The 18,944-nt window shown below is 38.8% G+C and overlaps 1 protein-coding gene across 5 annotated transcripts in view; it reads right to left on the reverse strand.

Annotated features, from left to right (window-relative positions):
* Positions 1–7,951: 7,951 nt before the first annotated feature.
* The window catches only part of LOC119779090 (endothelin-converting enzyme-like 1), a 73,355-nt gene continuing 62,362 nt past the window's right edge, over positions 7,952–18,944 (reverse strand). For 4 of the 5 annotated variants that reach the window (XM_038278646.1, XM_038278638.1, XM_038278631.1 and 1 more), the window contains exons 15-17: positions 18,800–18,895; positions 9,825–9,901; positions 7,952–9,747 (exon numbers count right to left, since the gene is read on the reverse strand). In XM_038278646.1, the coding sequence (XP_038134574.1) occupies positions 9,648–9,747; positions 9,825–9,901; positions 18,800–18,895 (273 nt within the window). In that variant the 3' untranslated portion in view covers positions 7,952–9,647. Of the gene's footprint in view, positions 9,902–18,799; positions 18,896–18,944 lie in introns of all 5 variants that reach the window. The other variant, XM_038278622.1, reaches the window with a different exon arrangement.

The raw sequence follows: 18,944 nt of genomic DNA on the forward strand, positions 1-18,944 counted from the left end.
TGTTTAAAGCATCACTGGCTCTGATCAATGTGGAATTAGGACTTTATTTCCACTTTGAAAAGGTTTACATTTAAACCAGCGACTAAGACAGAAGCTAAATACGTATCTATTTAACCAAATATAGTCTAAATATGTCTGTTATATGTGTTTTATTTTGAAGATTTTATTTTGAAGATATAGAATTGTGCAGAGATAAACCCCACTGTTATTTTTTTATCCAATAACTTCTCTCTGTATTGTGCATAATAATACATTAAAGGGACGGCAGATAAATGTATTTTATTTACATTTTCACTGGAGCTATAAGAGGAACTGACTCTGAGCATTTAAAATATTAACTTCACTATAAAAGTTATACATCTGGGCTGCAGTTACTCTGTATTTCATGTATTTTATCTAAGGCTGAAACCATTAATCATATTAATCGATTATTTAAATAATCGCCAACTAATTAAGTAATTGATTATGTCAGGGTTCCTGTGTGTGTGTGTGTGTGTGTGTGTGTGTGTGTTAGTGCGAGTTGTGCATCTTTACTATAGAGGATCTTTGTGGAGAACATGGTTCGTCTTCACAGGTGAAAGTAATCTTTATAATCATATTGCTGGGCTTAAAAGAGCCTCATTCAGCGCTGGTTTTGTTTGTGTTCTAGATGTTTAGTTGCTTCCTGGTCTCTTGCTTCCCTCCAGTATTTTTCCTGATGTTTATTGGTTTTGTTTCATTTTCAGCATTTCTGTTTCCCTTGGATTTTCATTAAACCATCCAAACTCATCCATGCCTACTCCTCTCTGCATTTGGTTCTTTAAAACCTCCACCCAACGTGACGGATTAATCATTAAGTGGAGTTTAGGGCCACTAAAATGTGCCTTTAGCTTACAGAGCGACCCACTTAGAGCCACAATTTTACCAAGATTGTAAAAAATATGTAAAGATTTTGCATTTAGGATAAAAACGTTTTGTCAATATTCTCCATCCAGAACTCCTAAAGAGGAAACGTTTCTGTTTCACCTGGTTTCATTTCCTAAAAAATCTTCTTGTAAAATATCTGATTATTCATCGAAAAAATAATCAACAGATTCTTAGTTTATCTTTATTGTCACAAGAACAACAAAATTTTTAAAAGTGCCATCGATCAGTGCATATGATTAAAAACAAAAATCGCTGTCCCACCATTTACACATAATATAAGAAATAAACAATAACTGATACAAAACAACTAATAAGAATATTACATTCTCACATCATCCATGATGATTTATGGTTATTTTTGGTTGCATTTAGTTTTGTTATTGCTGTCGGGTAAAAACTGTCTCTAAGTTGCTTCTGGTTCTGATTGCTCTGCATCCTGAAGGCAACAGTGTAAACAGAGAAGTGTCCTTTGTGATGCGTTGTGCCTTTTTTAGGCAGCGGTCGCTGTGCAGTCCTCCAGTGAGGGGGGAGGGCAGCCAGTGATTTTATGGGCAACCCTTTGGAGAGTTTTCCTTTGAGCCGCAGTGCTGCTGTTACACACAGATACAGAGGAATCAATTTGCAGAATAATCATTAGTTGCAGCTCTAATTTTATGGTAACTTTCCAAACACGTTTCTTCCATCATGCAGCAGTGAAGGGCAGCTGCTTCACCCTCAGGCTGCCCTGCAGCATTATATCTGTTTCCTACAATCATATAATGTTTCTATTATATAAGTGAGTTTTTAATAGTAAAGGATTTAATGTAAGACAACATTTTATCATCAACTTATATTTCTTACTGTCTGACTGTTTAAATAGCTCCTTATGTCTATGTAGTGGCGATTGTTTGTCAAACCAAACATCCAATAAAGTTCCAATAAGCCACTAAAGGCACTGGGGTCACGTTTTCTTGACGCAGGTGAAAGAAGTTGAAGTCCAAACTTGTAGATATTCAGTCGATTTATTTCCTATATTTTTGCAACATTACAGAGTTCAAACTTTCCTTGCTCTGTCACCTCTCTTGCACTGGTAAAAACCCATAGGTGCCTAACCTGAATGCCTGCTGGTCCTTACCAGGCTCCTACAGTTATAGAAAGTGGACCGCCCACATTTCTTCCTGTTTTACATAAAATAAATAAAGAAAAAATAATAAAACAACAAAAAATAAATACACAAAATGCAACAATTAACCTATAAATAAAGTCTGTAAATAATACAACAAATATATAAGTTTAGGAATTAACACAATTCAAATAGATAAAGAAATAAAGAATAAATAGCTCCTTATGTCTATTTTAAAGCACAACACTAAGAATGAGCCTAAATTTATTCTAATATAAAATCCCTTTTAACAATTATAAAATACAATATAACACTATCTAATCTGTAATGTTATATTATCCAAAATAAACAGCCAGATTCCAACATTATTTACATACATTAATGTTTGTACTAATTTACCTATGGACTGTGTGGAAATCTAGAAAAATAGAATCAATGTAAATAGAGTTCCTCTGTTTTTCTTTCTCCTATTTCTAGAAGTAGAATCGATTAAATTGAATTATTTTTATGTGAATAACAAAATATAGCAGATCTTTAGCATCCTTCTCGTGTTGTTATGATCTAGAAAAGAAATAAAACCTGTTATTTATTCCTGAACTGCCTCAAGAATGAAATCAGTAATAGCAAAGAAATATTGGAATCAGAAATGTTGATAGTTTTCAGTCTTTGTTCATTTTAACAGCAGTTTTCTGAACTCCTGTCTGACTCAGAATATTTAGATTTAGAAAATAAATCCTAACGTTGGTTTCTTTAATTTCTAAAGTTCCACGAATCAAAACTCTCTCTTGCTTCTTTACAGAACTGCAATCAGAAACTTTTGTCTGTTTTAGCGTAGATAATATTTAGTTTTTTTTAACTGGGACTAGTTTCATAGCCTAATGTTAACTTTGGTAACCGAGTCATTTTTCTTTATTTCACACTACAAGCACATGCAGACAGATACAGACTAGAAAACAAGCACTCAGTAAGAGTGAAGGCAGAACTTAAGGCTGAAAAATTAGAGAGTGGAGTTAAACAGCTCAGCTCAGTGAAAAGTTCAGGACATTCAGATGAAGTCTAGTAAAATATCAATCTAATTTGAGGTATTCCAGTGTGAGAGACCAAACTTAGGATAAAGATCTGATTTTATGATACCGTAAATCCTCTAATATAGGCCAGGGCCTTTATTGTACTCAGGTGCATGTTGGTCCAGGCCATTATTGGAAGGAGAATTAGAGGCAGGTCTCTATTTCTATTTGATTAAAACAGACGACCAGTGGAATGAATAAAAACACATTGTGTCTCTTTAAACCTATAAAATACTAAGTTCATTTATTGAAAAAGTACAGTTACCATAACGGTATATAGAACATTATTCAGATACATAAAAAAAAAAAAAAAAAAAAAAAAAAAAAGACACAGAATGGAATCTCGGCCAAACTGACTCGTGAAACAAAGTTTTAAAATAAATGAATGGAAACTGTTCTGCCATCACAGCCGGTCATAAAAACCAAACAATCCGGCCTCCTGTCTGCGCTAAGGATGGGAATTCTCATGCTAACGGCTTGGATTCGTTAGCAAACACTGCCCCCCTGTGGTACTTGCATGTTACTATCAGAGGTTGCTGAGGACCACCCAGGAACATCGTTGGTTCCAATTATAGCCTCGGCCTGTATACGAGTCTGGCCATTATTTACCTCCGCCGACAGCAAAACCGGCCATTATTAGAGACCCGGCTGCTAATGGAATACAGGCCAATATTAGAGGATTTACGGTAAGTGTTAAACTTCAATACAAAAAAGCTTAAATAAAAAATAACGTGGACTTGGAAGTAAAATAAATGCTGACCAATTAAAATCCATCACTCTCCATTTATGTAACTGGGGTGAATGGTTGAATACTTTTTTCCCAGGACAGTTTGCCGTTGTCGGCAGGATCTGCTCAATCAGTTATGACAGAAGTGTCTGATTAGCAGGGATTAATTCAAACCCTCCGTGAGGCAGACACCCTGTCTACTCTTAGGCTAGGCTTAAAACTTTCCTTTTTGATAAAGCTTCTAGTTAGACTGGCTCAGGTTATCCTGATACTTTTACTCAAGTACTACTATAGAGTACTTCGTCCATCACTGCTTCCTGAAGATCAGGCCCTAAATGATGTCAGACACCATTTCTGTCTTTCTAGCATCCACATTAGAAGGAGCCTTTTTCAGCCAGCTGAGCAGCAGTGAGCAGAGGGCTACTGTAACTCCATTATGGTCAGTTTAGACTTAAACACAAGCAGGAACTTTGAGACGTCCTCTGGAGCCTCTGCTGTAGAAGCGCTTCCATGGAAAACCACGTCTGTATTAAAGCAATAAACCTGGAAAATCCTTGATGCAAGAAAATCAGCCTCCATGAGGAGGTCAAAGGTCGTGATGTTGATTGAAGGAGCATCAGGAACCACCTTTAGTTTTAGGAAACTTTTCTGTTTTTAAAACTCCTTAAATTATTCTAAAGTTATTTTAATAATCAGTTTTCTTTCCTTTAAAGCTGATTTATTTCCACATCTGAAAGCCGGAGGAGTTCCTTCATTCTGCCGCTCTTTGTTCCGGTCTTTTTGTCTCTCAGGGGGTCTGCCTCCTTCATCTTCCTTTAGGCCTCGTTCTTTTCTTAATAATCCTGATAAAGCAGCAGGAGAGGAGACAGAATTAGCATTAAAAAGCAACAGGCTGCTCAGATAAGATTCTACATTCCTTTTCTTGGTCCTTTCTGCTTGTTTCTGATCTAATAACGTCTCTCCTGGTGGATTCTGTGGCACCAGTTCATGAGAACAGCTGGGATTATATCCAAACAGAAGGAATCCAGTTTATTCCAGTTTCCGCTCTGATAGGCTCCTTTCATTCCAGTACCACCCAGTCCTGGAATCACTCAGGTTCCCGTTGGGAAATGTTTTAGATGTTTTTCTCCTTCCCTCCATTGGCTGCAGAGAGATTGATAAATCAGCTTTTTTATTATTTTTACACCCTTTATTTCTCCTTAAACTAAATGTATTTGTTGGGAATTGATGCTGGACTTTAACTCCTGACAGTGAATATCTCTGTCAGCAGGAGGGGATTGATTGTCTTTATTTATTTCACAGGGGAGAAATGTACTCGTTGCATCAGCTCAAATAGAAGAAGTCAAAGATAAAGTGCATCATCATAACCGAATAACAGCTGAGTCTGATGTCATTTACGTTGAGTTGCAATAAATGCTAAACTCTCTGCAGGTTCTTGTCTTTGTCGTCCGCTCTATTCAGCTGGCTTTGGAAACACACGGCGAGAAGGTGGGGGCCGGGTGGTGAGGGTTACGGGGTCGAGAAATGCAAAAGTAACGCAATAGTTACTTTTGCTAGTAACTAGTTACTTTTATTGTGGAGTAACTCAGTTACTTTTGGCAGAAGTAACTAGTAACTATATCTAAGTAACGTTTCCAACCCTGCTGGCCTGACAGAGCCCCAGCAGGAGAATGGGAGGGCTGGGCTTTCCATGCCTGAGGAAATAATGAGGGACTTCTGTCACCAGAAGAGCTGAAAACAGGAGCACAGATCATCAGACACACAGAAGGCGACCCTTAGTTTTTATTAGGACAGTAAACAGAGAGGAAAGAGAGCAGCTACATGTGGCTTAGAGCGTGAGGCGTCCTCCATGCTCATCGATGCTGGTCTGGAAGGAAACATGCAGTCACTTCAACAACCATTACATCTGATCTACGTCTCCACAGTACAAAGATTCTACCGATTCTTTTTTTAGGTTAACAAATTCATCATAGAAAAGTAACACTGTACAAATGCATGATTGTTCATAGTTACAGTGTGAATGTACCGGCTGCTGGGTTGTAACATGTAGTTCTTCCCCTCCTGTGTTCTGGCAGCATGGAATGAAGGGAGCATTTCTCTCTTCAAGCTGCACTTTGCTACAAATCCTGAGGAAATTACTCAGCGAGTCAACAAGTCCTTAAAAAACGTACAAACACTCACAGTTACAAGAGACCACTGCAGGCAAACATTGAAACAACAGTGGCGACGAGCTGAACACTGAGCACTGCTCTCTTCGGCCACCAGAGGGCAGCGCTGCAACACAAACGAAACTCCAACACCAGCCAAAGAAGACATCTCTGTTTCAGCTCCAGTTCACAGGCATCACTTCCAGTTGGAGAAGAAAACTCAAAAGTTCTTCACTTCATGACAAACACATTTATATATACAAACATAAATAAAATAAAAAAAACATCTGTTTCTCTTTTGAGAAACTTAAATCAGACAAAACTTTCTTTATCTTTAGGTTGCAATGATTTAGTATCTACGAGTGTTAGGGCCAGGGTAGGGATTTGTTTATTTTTATTTTTTTTTTAGAATAAAGTCGTAACATTACGAGAATGAAAGTCGTAATATTACGAAAATAAAGTTGTAACATTACGAGAATAAAGTCGTAACATTATGAGAATAAAGTCGTAATATTACGAAAATAAAGCCGTAATATTACGAGAATAAAGTCGTAACAATACGAGAATAAAGTCGTAATATTACGAAAATAAAGTTGTAACATTACGAGAATAAAGTCGTAACATTATGAGAATAAAGCCGTAATATTACGAAAATAAAGTCGTAACATTACGAGAATAAAGTCGTAACATTACGAGAATAAAGCCGTAATATTATGAGAATAAAGTCGTAACATTACGAGAATAAAGTCGTAACATTACGAGAATAAAGTCGTAACATTACAAGAATGAAAGCTGTAACATTACGAGAATGAAAGCTGTAACATTACGAGAATAAAGTCGTCACATTATGAGAATAAAGCCGTAATATTACGAGAATAAAGTCGTAACATTACGAGAATAAAGTCGTAACATTACGAGAATAAAGCCGTAATATTACGAGAATAAAGTCGTAACATTACGAGAATGAAAGCTGCAACATTACGAGAATAAAGTCGTAACATTACGAGAATAAAGTCATCATACAAAAACCAGTTTCAGAAAGAAAGCTTGGAGCTCCGCCCAGCAGATGACGGCCGACCAGCTCCACCAATCAGCAACCAGAGTCCACTTTGACATCCTGCCCAGTTTGATGCTGCTGAAAGATTTCCTGATTAGTCAAACTGATGCTAAAGTAGAACTTCCCATGATGCTCCACATTCCTCATTTTAGGGAAGAAACGGCTTCTGGTCAGAGCTGTCATAAAATGCTACTTGTTTCTCCTAATTTTAGGACTTTATTCTTTTAATTTTTGGACTATTCTCGTTGTGACTTTTTTTCTTGTAATATAATGACTTTATTCTCATAATTTTACGACTTTATTCACATAATGTTACGACTATTCTGGAAAGTGAAGAAAAAAATGTCTAGCCTGGCCCTAATACTCTGTCTAATTATCTGCTAAACGATGAGCGAATCTGCAAACTGATCTGGTTTCCCATCTTCTGTTCATTAGCCCAGATAGGCTGACGTTAGCATTGGAGAGGCAGCTGACTAGCATACCGACATGTATGAAGCTAAAGTTAGCTTCTGATTGAAGTTTTCCAAATCGGGACACGGCTAAATGGCTATTTCACCACTTTTATCACCATCTTAAGCCTGTTTCTCTGACTGTGACTAACTGGATGTGCTCTCTTCATCCTCTGACATGGGAGCTGGCTCGGAGCTCGTCTGCCTGGCTGTGTGTTTCCTGGACGGGGCCGCCTGTGGAGCTGGTTGACAGTTGCCTTTTGTATCTATGCTTCTTTTTCTATGTCTGCTTCTGTCTCCTTGAACCCCAGTCGGCCTCAGCAGATGGCCGCTCACACTGAGCCTGGTTCTGCTGGAGGTTTCTTCCTGTTCAAAGGGAGTTTTTCCTCTCCACTGTCGCTACAAGCATGCTTAGTGTGAGGGATTGCTGAAGAGTCAATGAGTCGATGCAATCAGCTGGTTTTCCTTAGATAGAAAACTTTGAATCAATCTGACTGGATGATCTGTTTGATCTGGATCTATAAAGTGACCTGAGATGACATGATGTGAATCTATAGAAATAAACTGAATAGAATTGAGAGAGGAGCTTGTGATGCAAAAAAAAATGCTTTTTTAACAAGTTGAAATTCAGAAACACATTCCTTTGAGCCTATTTAGGTTTTTCTTGAAGTCACGATCTTTAAGTTGTAAAACAGAAATGTTATAATAATAGGCCTTTCATTATGTTACGAATAAAAGTGATAGATTAGCTCTTCAGTCGCTTCCTAAATGAAAAGCTCCAGTTTTTCATAATAATGGCTGTAAGGCTTAATTAAGCTAGTCAGGAGACTTTCCAAGGCTAACGCTAGCTTATTCAAAGGTAACGCCAGCATATCTAATAGACAGCAGAGTAGGTCAGCTACCTGCAGCCGTGGCCACAGATCTGTATTTATTCATTAGATTGCTGATAGACTGAAAGAACCGAATGGCCTGTCGCCATCTTGGTACTCCCCACTTTCACGGAGTCGCGCCATAAAAATGCCTGTAATGTGATGTAATTACCATCATGGGTGAGTGGCGGTCTAGTGGTTAGGGCTTTGGATCCCAGAGGTTCTGAGTTCAACTCCCACAGACTGCCACTCTGGGTCCCTGAGCAAGACCCTTAACCCCACTCTGCTCCCCGAGGGGAGGGGTTAAATGCAGAGAGGGAATTTCGTTGCTCTGTACGGCTGACAGTGGAAGGATAACTGAAAGTTGAATTCTTTACTATAAAAATGTAATCAATTCATGGATATTACATCTATATCATCAATTTAGCACTTTTGGATCATCATTAGACTGTGTGTGTGTGTGTGTGTGTAATATTCATAATATGTGACTGCAGTGTTATTCTGCTCCATTAACACATTGATTTTATTGTGATGAATTTGGATAATATGTTAAATTACATGATTCACAGACTTTCATAATGACTCTGCAGTTTGATGTGGATTTATTTTATTTTAAGTTAAAGTTAATCTACTGATGCTATAAAACAGCCAGTCTGTGTCAAAGTGATGAATTTATCTTTATTTTAAAAGTCTTAAGTCTCCCTGAAAATGAGAACATCATGGTTGTTCGATGCTGTAGATTGTTTACATTCATACCCGTCTAAATAGGGAGTACCAATATGGCGGCTAGTGAATTCACAGCACCATGTGCTACTAACAGCCAATCAGCGATCCAGTGAATAAATAGACTCAGTGAGTCGATCACGCCTAGCATTAGCCTCTCCAAAGCTAACGCAGTCCTCTCCTCCTCCTCAGCCATCGCTGAGCAGCCGGCGCCGCCCATCATTAACCAGCTGGAGCTCAATGGTAGAGCTGAAACCTGCAAAGCCTTCCTACTGGTTTCACTGGAACATAGATGTTTCAAATCCAGATTGGCTTTAGAGTGGGCTTTTTTCTATACAAAATAAACAAACAATAGAACATGAACACATGATAAGAAACAAATCTATATGATGTTTATCTGCTACATAGAAAAATAGCTGATTTCAAAATAAATTCAAACCTAGAAAAATATTTATAATGATTTATGTACACAAGTAAGAGCAGCAAGAGCCGCGCTCGGCGTGACGCAGCATGAGCCGCGCTCGGCGTGACGGCGGCGCTCTGAGCTTTGGTGACGCATGATGATGATGATGATGAAGGAACAGGTTAAAATCCAGCAGGTCACCAGACGGAGCATTTCTCCACCGGGTTCATCGGAGAACCTCTGGGACAGTGGAAAACACGGGAAAACTCATCGAACTGGGAGACGCTGCCGAGCACCCTGCAGGAGACGCAAACAGAAAGGAGGGGTCAAAGGTCGCTTTCAGCTGAAATCCTTTTAGAAGCAGATGTTCACACCTGTAATGCTCTGGAGCGTGTTTGTCGGTGAGCAGCTGCAGGTAGATGGACTGAGATCTTCTCTTCATGCACCAGTTCTGTGAAGACAGCCAACGTTTGAGGAGTTAATCCGGATTATCACAGATTTTCCAACCTAGAACATCACTTTCAACCTAGATGACAAAAACAACCCCTGAAGTTAAGCCTACAGGAGGGTTCTACGATGACGTAACGCCACATGCTCTACGCCTGGAAGCAGAGAACGGTTGTCCTGATGTCTGCTTACTGGTAACAGGAGAAGGCTGGGCTGAACCCATTACTCCCATTAAGGGTTCGCTCTCTGGATTATATAACCACTGAAGAAAGACAAAAAACCAAGATAGATGGAGCTCAGCAGGCTCAGTTCCTTCCTTCCTTCCTTCCTTCCTTCCTTCCTTCCTTCCTTCCTTCCTTCCTTCCTTCCTTCCTTCCTTCCTTCCTTCCTTCCTTCCTTCCTTCCTTCCTTCCTTCCTTCCTTCCTTCCTTCCTTCCTTCCTTCCTGTGGAGGTTAGAGCCAGAATTAGGCTGGAGTTTAACTTCCACAGAGACACAGAACATGGAGGATTAATTCAGCTGTGGGGTTTTAACAACATTTGATGTTCTGTGTCAGATGATCGATAGCTACAATTTATCAAGATCCTCATTTAATGGTTTCTAGCTGACACTTTGTTTACATCAATAATTGATTCTATTGGTTGAATTGTGTAAATAAAATCCAGAGTCACATTTCAGTCCCACAGCTCTACTATAAAAGCTGCAGGCAGCTCAGAGTTCATGCTGCTCAGAGTTAGCAGGTTTTTCCAGGAGCTTTAGAAGAGAAACTGCTCCCTGCACCATCAGTCCTGAGCCGCACTGAACCTGTTCAACCCGACGGGCTTTACCGGAAACTTCTGCCACAATTATCAGGTCAGACCTCATTACAGCCATCATGAGGTCCGATTTGTTGGTTTAAACAAATACAATAGACGTATTTTAGCCTCGCTTAAAGCTTCACTTAAATAAAAGTAAAAGTCCTTTAAAAGCAGGCAGATTGTATTAATGATTTACTACAAACTTCCGTAAATTAGGAATAAATCAGTTGAAGCAAATCTGATCCATGATGGTTTCAGTGGGACAGTGTAACTGGTGGAGCCGCCATTTTGGCCTCATTTAGCCGAAGCTAAAGTGTTTTGATCCTCATTAGAGAGGATTCCTCCTCCAACCGATGACTGAGCCTCCCTCATTTACACCGTAGATCTTTAACTGTTGGAGCAGGAGCTTAGAAACGATGGTAAAAAAGTGATTATTAGTTTTATAACTTTCAATGTTTATGAAAACTGCAACATCTGATAATGTCTGAAAAAGACAGAAAATAGGATCTACTTTAAATTTGCAAACTAAAGAAGCTTCTTCTGCATTTAAAGGAAGGACTCTAATAACAGGCCGCAGCTGACACCTGCTGAGGTTTATCTATTTATAGAAACAGCCCAAACTCAGTCACATGGTGTTTCATCCACACTCCTTTCAAACGGGGCTTTAAAATTTCTAAAACATGTTTCTAAATGATTTTTTTCAGAAATACGTTTTGTTTTATAGCCGTTTAAACAAATAAAACGAGATTTAAAATTCCACCTGACGTGTGACTCTGTGGGAGTAATGCAACAGCAGGTATTCATCTTTAGCCCCGCCCCCTAATGGCCGCCATCTTTGGAAACTAGACCTTTCCAAGGAGGGGTCAGAGGTCATTGTGAGACCATTTCAGGTGATATATCGGCATGCGTTCCATAAGCTGCTCTGTTATTCTTATTTTCTATCCAGTTTGGTGATTTTATTGGTAAATTCAATCAACCAACGAAGGCAAAGGCTTCGCCTCATGCAGAAGGTCTCCAATCATGGAAATCAGAATATTTGTCTGACCAGATTCCTTTTTATGAGGAGAAAAATGCTTTTTTTTTTTTCACTTCCAGCACCACTGTGTTATAATCAAATTTCCTCCTAGCGCTCAACAAACACGCTTCAACTGATTCAGTCTAGATTAGCTTGAATTTGTTAGGTTGGGGGCGCTGTGGAGCCGCGAATCAAGATGGCAGCTTAAAGTGGATGCTCCGTGAGACCTGCACCAAAACTTTGATAAAACCCAGAATTAGAAACGTAATTTGGATCTGAAGATGTCAAAATCGACCACTCTTAAGGATTGTGATATTTTCACACGAAAACGCGGTTCCCAAAAACCAACTAAAACGGATATTTCGGGAACAGTGCAAGACAAAGAAGGTGCCGCTAGCATTGATAGCATGTGTGACCTTAGCACCGTACTAGCTGAGCTTCGGTCATTGCATTCAGAGTTCGGTGGATTTGGAAATAAACTGGACAGCATAGATAACCGTATGGGTGAAATGACGAAGTCCATCGCTTCTCTGGAAAAAAACATAGCAGAGGTGAAGCAAAATGTCGCGGCTAATGCTACTAGACTGGAGGAAGCTGAAAACAGAATCTTGAAGCGAATATCCTACTTGGAGACGAAGACCGACGACCTGGAGAATCGAGGCCGAAGGAAGAATCTGCGCCTTTTTGGGCTCCGGGAGAGCGCTGAGGGTCAGCGGCCTTTACTGGAGTTTATACGGGAGATGCTGCCGCGCTGGCTGGAGACCGATAGATCCTTCATCATTGAGAGGGCCCACCGCACCCTGGCACCTCCGAAGCCGAACCAGCACAGAGCCGTTCTCATTCGTTTCCTGAATTTCCAAGATCGGGAATTTGTTTTCCGCTCTACAAAACAACGCAATATTCAATACGATGGGAATAAACTTTTCTTCACTCAAGATCTTTCAGCAGAAACCATCCGACAGCGAGCTGAGTTCGATAACATCAGGAAGGCTTTTTCTGAAAAGGGAATGTTCCGTGGGTTTCAATATAATCCATGCAAAATGAGGATCCTCCACAAGGGGAAGATACAGCTGTTTTCTTCTCCTAAGGAAGCTGGGGATTTCCTCCGCACATACACTGGAGAGAACTGACAGTACTGGTGAGCGGTTCAGTTCCTGAACCACAAAATCAGCTGCTTATAACTGATATTTGTTTTTTTCTGTCTCAGCTGACACAATATCCAGCTAATTTTTGGTGTATGTATAAGTCATAGGTAGCTACGGAGTGACTTTGTTTTGGCTTTTTTTTTTTAATTTATTTTCTCTTCTCGTATGTGGGATAGTTCTATATGTTCGTATAACACTTTTAACAAATACTTTTGTACTTGCTGGTTATGTATGTTACGTTAATACGAAATATCTTCGGTTAAACGCCTCTCAGAAGAGGGAATTTATGGCTATTTATGGGTTCGCTGTATTAATAATTATACTATGGTGTATGGTTCACGGGCACCACCGTTGCTTTTGAAGTGGGTTTCATAGTTCAGCTACTCCTCTTATTAGTGGATTAGCAAAAGCCCCAATTTATTAATCTGAGTAAGGGAGGGGGGGGGAAGTTAAGGGTTATGTGTCATTTTCAGGGTTTTTTTCTTTTATTTAGTTACTTATTTTATTTTACTCAAATCTTTGTGTATTTTCCGTTAACTCAGCATCATGTTTGGTTATTACCTTTCCAAAACAAAAACAAAGGATGGAACAAGTTAATACTCACATCTCTTACATAAAAATTACAAGTTGGAATGTGAGAGGTCTTCGGAAACAAACTAAACTGAAACAGGTTATAAACAGGATTAAGCAACTTAAATCGAAGATAGTTTTTCTTCAAGAAACACATTTAACAAATTGTGAGATAAAGTCTGTTAAAAATAGATGGCCGGGCCAGGTGATATATGCATCATATAATAATTATGCAAGAGGCGTAATTATTTTGATCCATAAAAGCATACCATTCCAAATTGTAAGAACAATAAAAGATTCAGCTGGTAGGTATGTAATTGTCCAGGGTAACATTTTCTCATTTACTTTAAATTTAGTGAGTTTATATGGTCCAAATGAAAATAAGCCAAAATTTTTTGAAGACCTGTTTCTTACTATATCTACTCTTAAAGGACTTTATGTAATTGGAGGAGATTTTAACTGCACTTTAAACCCAAATATTGACCGATCAATTGGCCCAGATGCTTATAAAAATCAAACTAGAAAATTAATAAGTCAATATATATTGGTGGAAGTGTGGAGAGAACAAAATCCTGACAAAATAGAATTCTCTTGTCACTCTAGTATACATAAGTCCCGCTCACGTATAGACTATTTCCTTGTTTCAAGAGAACTTTTATCCATGATCAAACAATGTCAGTATGACAGCATAGTGATCAGTGATCATGCACCTATCTCATTAAACATGCACATAGAAAACTTGGTGCATAATACACCTCGTTGGCGGTTTCAAGCAAAATGGCTACAAGATCAAAACTTTGTCAGATTGATAGGGGAGAAGATAGATACTTATTTTGAATTAAATACGGATCAGACTTGCGCTTCAGTGAGATGGGAAGGATTCAAAGCATATATTCGAGGTGAAATTCTTAGCTATACAAGTACAAAAAACAAACAACAAAAGAAGCGAATGGAAATTTTGGATAAACAAATAAAACTCTTGGAATTAGAATTAAATACCAATGATGACCAAACAAAGCAGAGTGAATTGTTACGTTTGAGAACTGAATATAATAAATTATCTTATGAAGCAGCAGCAAAAAGTTTAATGTGGTTAAAACAATCTTATTATGACCAAGGAGAGAAAGCTGGGAAATTATTGGCGTGGAGAATTAAGAAAATACAAAGCGAAAGAGCAATTAATAGCATAAAGACCCCCTCTGGTAGGGTAACAGTAGATCCAGCTGAAATTAACGATAGCTTTAGGCAATTTTATGTAAATCTATATAAATCGGAGTGCCACCATGCTTCGGAAGAACAAGATATGTTCTTAGATCAACTTCAGTTTCAGACACTTACAGAAGAGACAAAAAAGGAATTGGATATAAATTTAACGATTGAAGAAATTTCACGGGCCATACAAAGTATCAACAGTGGTAAAGCTCCTGGGCCAGACGGTTTCCCTATTGAATTCTACAAAACGTTTAAAGAAAAACTTATAACCCCGCTCTTCAATATGTATGAAGAAGCATTTAGAAGTGAAGTTCTCCCACCTACTCTGAGACATGCAATGATCATACTGATTTTAAAGCCTGGTAAACCCCCTGAGGAGTGCTCCTCATTTAGACCAATCAGTCTGATGGGGGTGGACACTAAAATACTTTGCAAAGTTCTAGCAAACAGACTGGACCCCTTTATCTCATATTTAGTTCATAATGATCAAAATGGCTTTATACCAAAGCGTCAAGGGTTTCACAATATAAGAAGAGTCCTGAACATAATTCATGAGAAATTTGATGCTAAAGATACTGCTTTATTATCACTTGATGCCCGTCAGGCCTTTGATAGAATTGAATGGTCATATCTATTTAACGTTCTTCCGAGGTATGGATTTGGCTCCAATTTCCTCAAATGGGTTAAACTTTTGTATACAATTCCTGAAACCAGTGTTTGGACAAATAATTTAGCTTCCAAACCTTTCATATTAGAACGTTCCACTCGCCAGGGTTGTCCATTATCTCCGATGTTATTTGTCTTAGCTATAGAACCCTTGGCAATGATGATAAGAATGCGAACTGATCTATTTGGCATTCAGTTGGGAAACCAAGAGCATAGATTGGCATTGTATGCTGATGATCTGATCGTTTTTTTGACAAGTTTGTCCATTAGCATCCCAAACCTAATGCAACAAATAGAGTTGTTTGGTCAGTTTTCTGGCTACAAAATAAATGATTCAAAGTCCTCTATTCTATTTTTGAACAGGGACGAGAGACTGAACCCGGTTATACAAACCCCCTTTATCAATGCAAGAGAGGGATTTGTGTACCTTGGTGTTAAGATCACCCCAGACATTAAAACAATTGTATCAGCAAACTATGATCCTCTGGTCAGTGAAGTAAACGAGTCACTGAATAATTGGATGATAATGCCCATATCAATGATTGGCCGAATAAATGTGATTAAAATGAATATATTGCCAAAGTTTTTGTATCTTTTTCAGACAATTCCTTTGCCTCTTCCAAAACAATTTTTTGATGGTTTAAATGGTATTTTCAGTAGATTTATTTGGAATAATAAAAAACCTAGATTAAGGCTTCGCCTGTTGTACCTGCCATATGAGAGAGGGGGGTTGCAACTTCCTAATCTTAAATTGTATTATTGGTCCGCCCAGCTACGTTCAGCTATGTTTTACTTTTCAACCGAAACACCCCCAGCATGGATAAAAATTGAAGAATTAATAACAAACCTTGGATTAAATCTGTATTTGTATTCCGCAAGACCAAAGCAACTGATAAAAATGACAAAAAATCCCTTTCTGAAAAATACAATTGATGTTTGGTATAGGACCCATCAATATATTGGAGATACCCCTTCCATTTCCTCTTTCTCACCCATCTGGGGGAACAGATATTTTAAGACAGGGACAGCTGATGGAGGTTTCAAAATCTGGGCAAATAAAGGTTTACAGAAACTGGCAGATCTTTATAAGGATGACAGGCTTCTGACATTTGAACAGTTATGCCAAATATATAGCATTCCAAAGAAACACTTTTATAAGTATTTACAAATTAAACATTTTATTATGTCAAAACATAAAACGATTGAATCCAAACCACCACTATCATACCTAGAGAATATTGTGCTAGAAAATTTAGAGAGGAGAGGTCATATTTCTTTATTTTATATAGCTTTATTAAGGCACGATGAGGAATCCACTGTAGATAAATTGGATGCATGGAGAGCTGATATTCGAGAAGAGATAAAAGTATTGGACTGGAATACTGCATGTGTAAAAGCCCAAAAGCAATCAATCAATACAAGCATGAAACTCCTTCAGTACAAGTGGTTGATGAGAACTTACATAACTCCAGTCAAACTGAACCGCTGGGATCCTAACACCCCAGATATCTGCTGTAAATGTTTGGTTGGAAGGGGTACTCTCTTTCACTGTGTATGGGAGTGTCCAAAGTTACAACAATATTGGAACGTGGTTACGAAAACTTTGTCAGAGATCGTTGGAGTGAATGTACCTGCTGAGGCCAAAATGTGTGTTTTGGGTATTTATTCAGAGAACTGTGCTTTTAATTCCAGACAGTTAAAATTGATTGACTTTGGACTCCTGCAGGCCAGGAGATTAATATCTCTATACTGGAAAAAAATAGATATACCATCAAAGCACATGTGGGTGAAGGAGATGTCATCCTGTATGGCTCTGGAGCAACTCACTTATATTGTCAGAGGAAAAGGAGCAAAATTTGAAAAGACGTGGTCACCGTTGACCGAGTTTCTGAAACGTTACAAAGGACATTAAGAGAACTGTGCAGAGATTGCTGGGTTTATTTTATTTTTTTTTTTTCCCTTTTCTCATTGTTCATTATTGTTTATTTGTGTTTGTTGGCTTTGGGGACCAAGTTATTTTTTAAGAATCTGTGTTAAGTGTATCACTGTCACTTGCTTTTTTCTTTTGTTATAAAATTCAATAAAAATATTTCTTAAAAAAAAAAAAAAAAAAAAAAAAAAGAATTTGTTAGGTTTCTGTTTCTGTTATGATTTTCTTTTTAGTATTCAGTCTTCCTGGTTTTCCATGTGTTGTCCTCTGCTGCCCTCTTGTGTCCTCTTTCCCTAGCTCTGTTTTCTGTTCTGTCCTCACCTGTTTCCAATCCCCTCGTTAGCCCTCTCTTTGTCTCTGTCCCCTTTAAAAGCCTCCCTCTTCAGTTCCTGTTTGCTGGATCCTCGTCTAACGTCTGTCTGCTTACCTCGTCTCTCCTTGGTTCCTAGAGTTTGGTTTCCCCTGATGTCTCCTTGGTTCTGGTTCGTTGTTATTTTGTTAGATTTTTTGATTCCTGCCTCAGTTCCTGTGAACCTCATTAAACTCACTTAAATTCACCTCTGCCTACTTGCCTCTGCATTTGGGTCCTCAAACCAACACCGCCTCATGACAGAATTCTAACCAAGGTGTAGATCTATAGAGTCTGAGTCTAAATCCAGAGATTCTAATGGGCTTTATGGTGTTTTTCAGTGTTTATTTTGGAAACAAAATTTTCATTTTTTCTTTGTTTAATCACCTATAAATCAGACATAGTGACATTTAAAATAGTGGCTCCACCTGAAAAATATTTCTAAACGCCTTTCAGTCACACAAATACAAACAATTGTATTTCTAGTTTCTAGTTTGGAAGCTTTGCTTTAAATCCCAGATGGATTTTCAGGCAGAATTTGCTCCTTAGACCATCTGGGCTTAAAGGGTTAATAAAGAAGGGGATCTAACACGCCTCTGCTTCATCTTTTCATATTTTAGTTTGTCTCTTATTTCAGTGTTCAGACAGTAACACTCAGCATTAAAGCATGTAGTGATTAATATTGGGATATTTGTCTGTGATGAAGCCACTTCTCCCACCTTTTTGTTTTTGAAGTTATATCTTAATATTCATAACGTCTGAGTGATGTTTGTGGGCCCGCTGTGCAGCTGAGGGCCGTATTCATCTCAGTGGAGGTGACTGCATCGCCTCAAGGTTCTCATTCACGCTCACATATGACATATCCAATGATTGTAAGAACATATTCCTGATTTTCAGAACAATCCCTGCAGGGCAGCCGGCTCAAAAACACCACGTTGCATTTTAAATGTTTCCAGCCTGGGTTCCATTAGGCCATGAATTTCAATGACGACTCGTAATACTTGGAAGGATCAAGGGTGGCGTGGCGCTCGGAGCCACTGCGCTGTCATCTACACTCCGCTCGTTTGATCCCACTAATGCTGCATGCATCCATCAGCTAATGCGGGTATGCAACGCCTCCAACCTGCCCTCCACCTTCCAGCTCCAGCCGAGTCGCGTCTGATGCCATTTAAAATGCAAATGCTGCAGAGCTGCGGATGTTTGCGAGGAGCTTCTGTACCTGAGCGAAGGCGATGAAGAGCAGCTGTTCGTGGGTGTATTTCAGGCCAGGGAGGGGCCTCTCCGGACCGTGTTCTCGCACCCATTTCTGATATGCCTGCAATGAGAAGTGATGGATGACTGACAGCCAGCAGAAAAACAGACCA

This window comes from Cyprinodon tularosa, unplaced genomic scaffold (assembly GCF_016077235.1).
Source record: "Cyprinodon tularosa strain WSP-4 unplaced genomic scaffold, ASM1607723v1 ctg1016, whole genome shotgun sequence".
Lineage (NCBI taxonomy): Eukaryota > Metazoa > Chordata > Actinopteri > Cyprinodontiformes > Cyprinodontidae > Cyprinodon > Cyprinodon tularosa.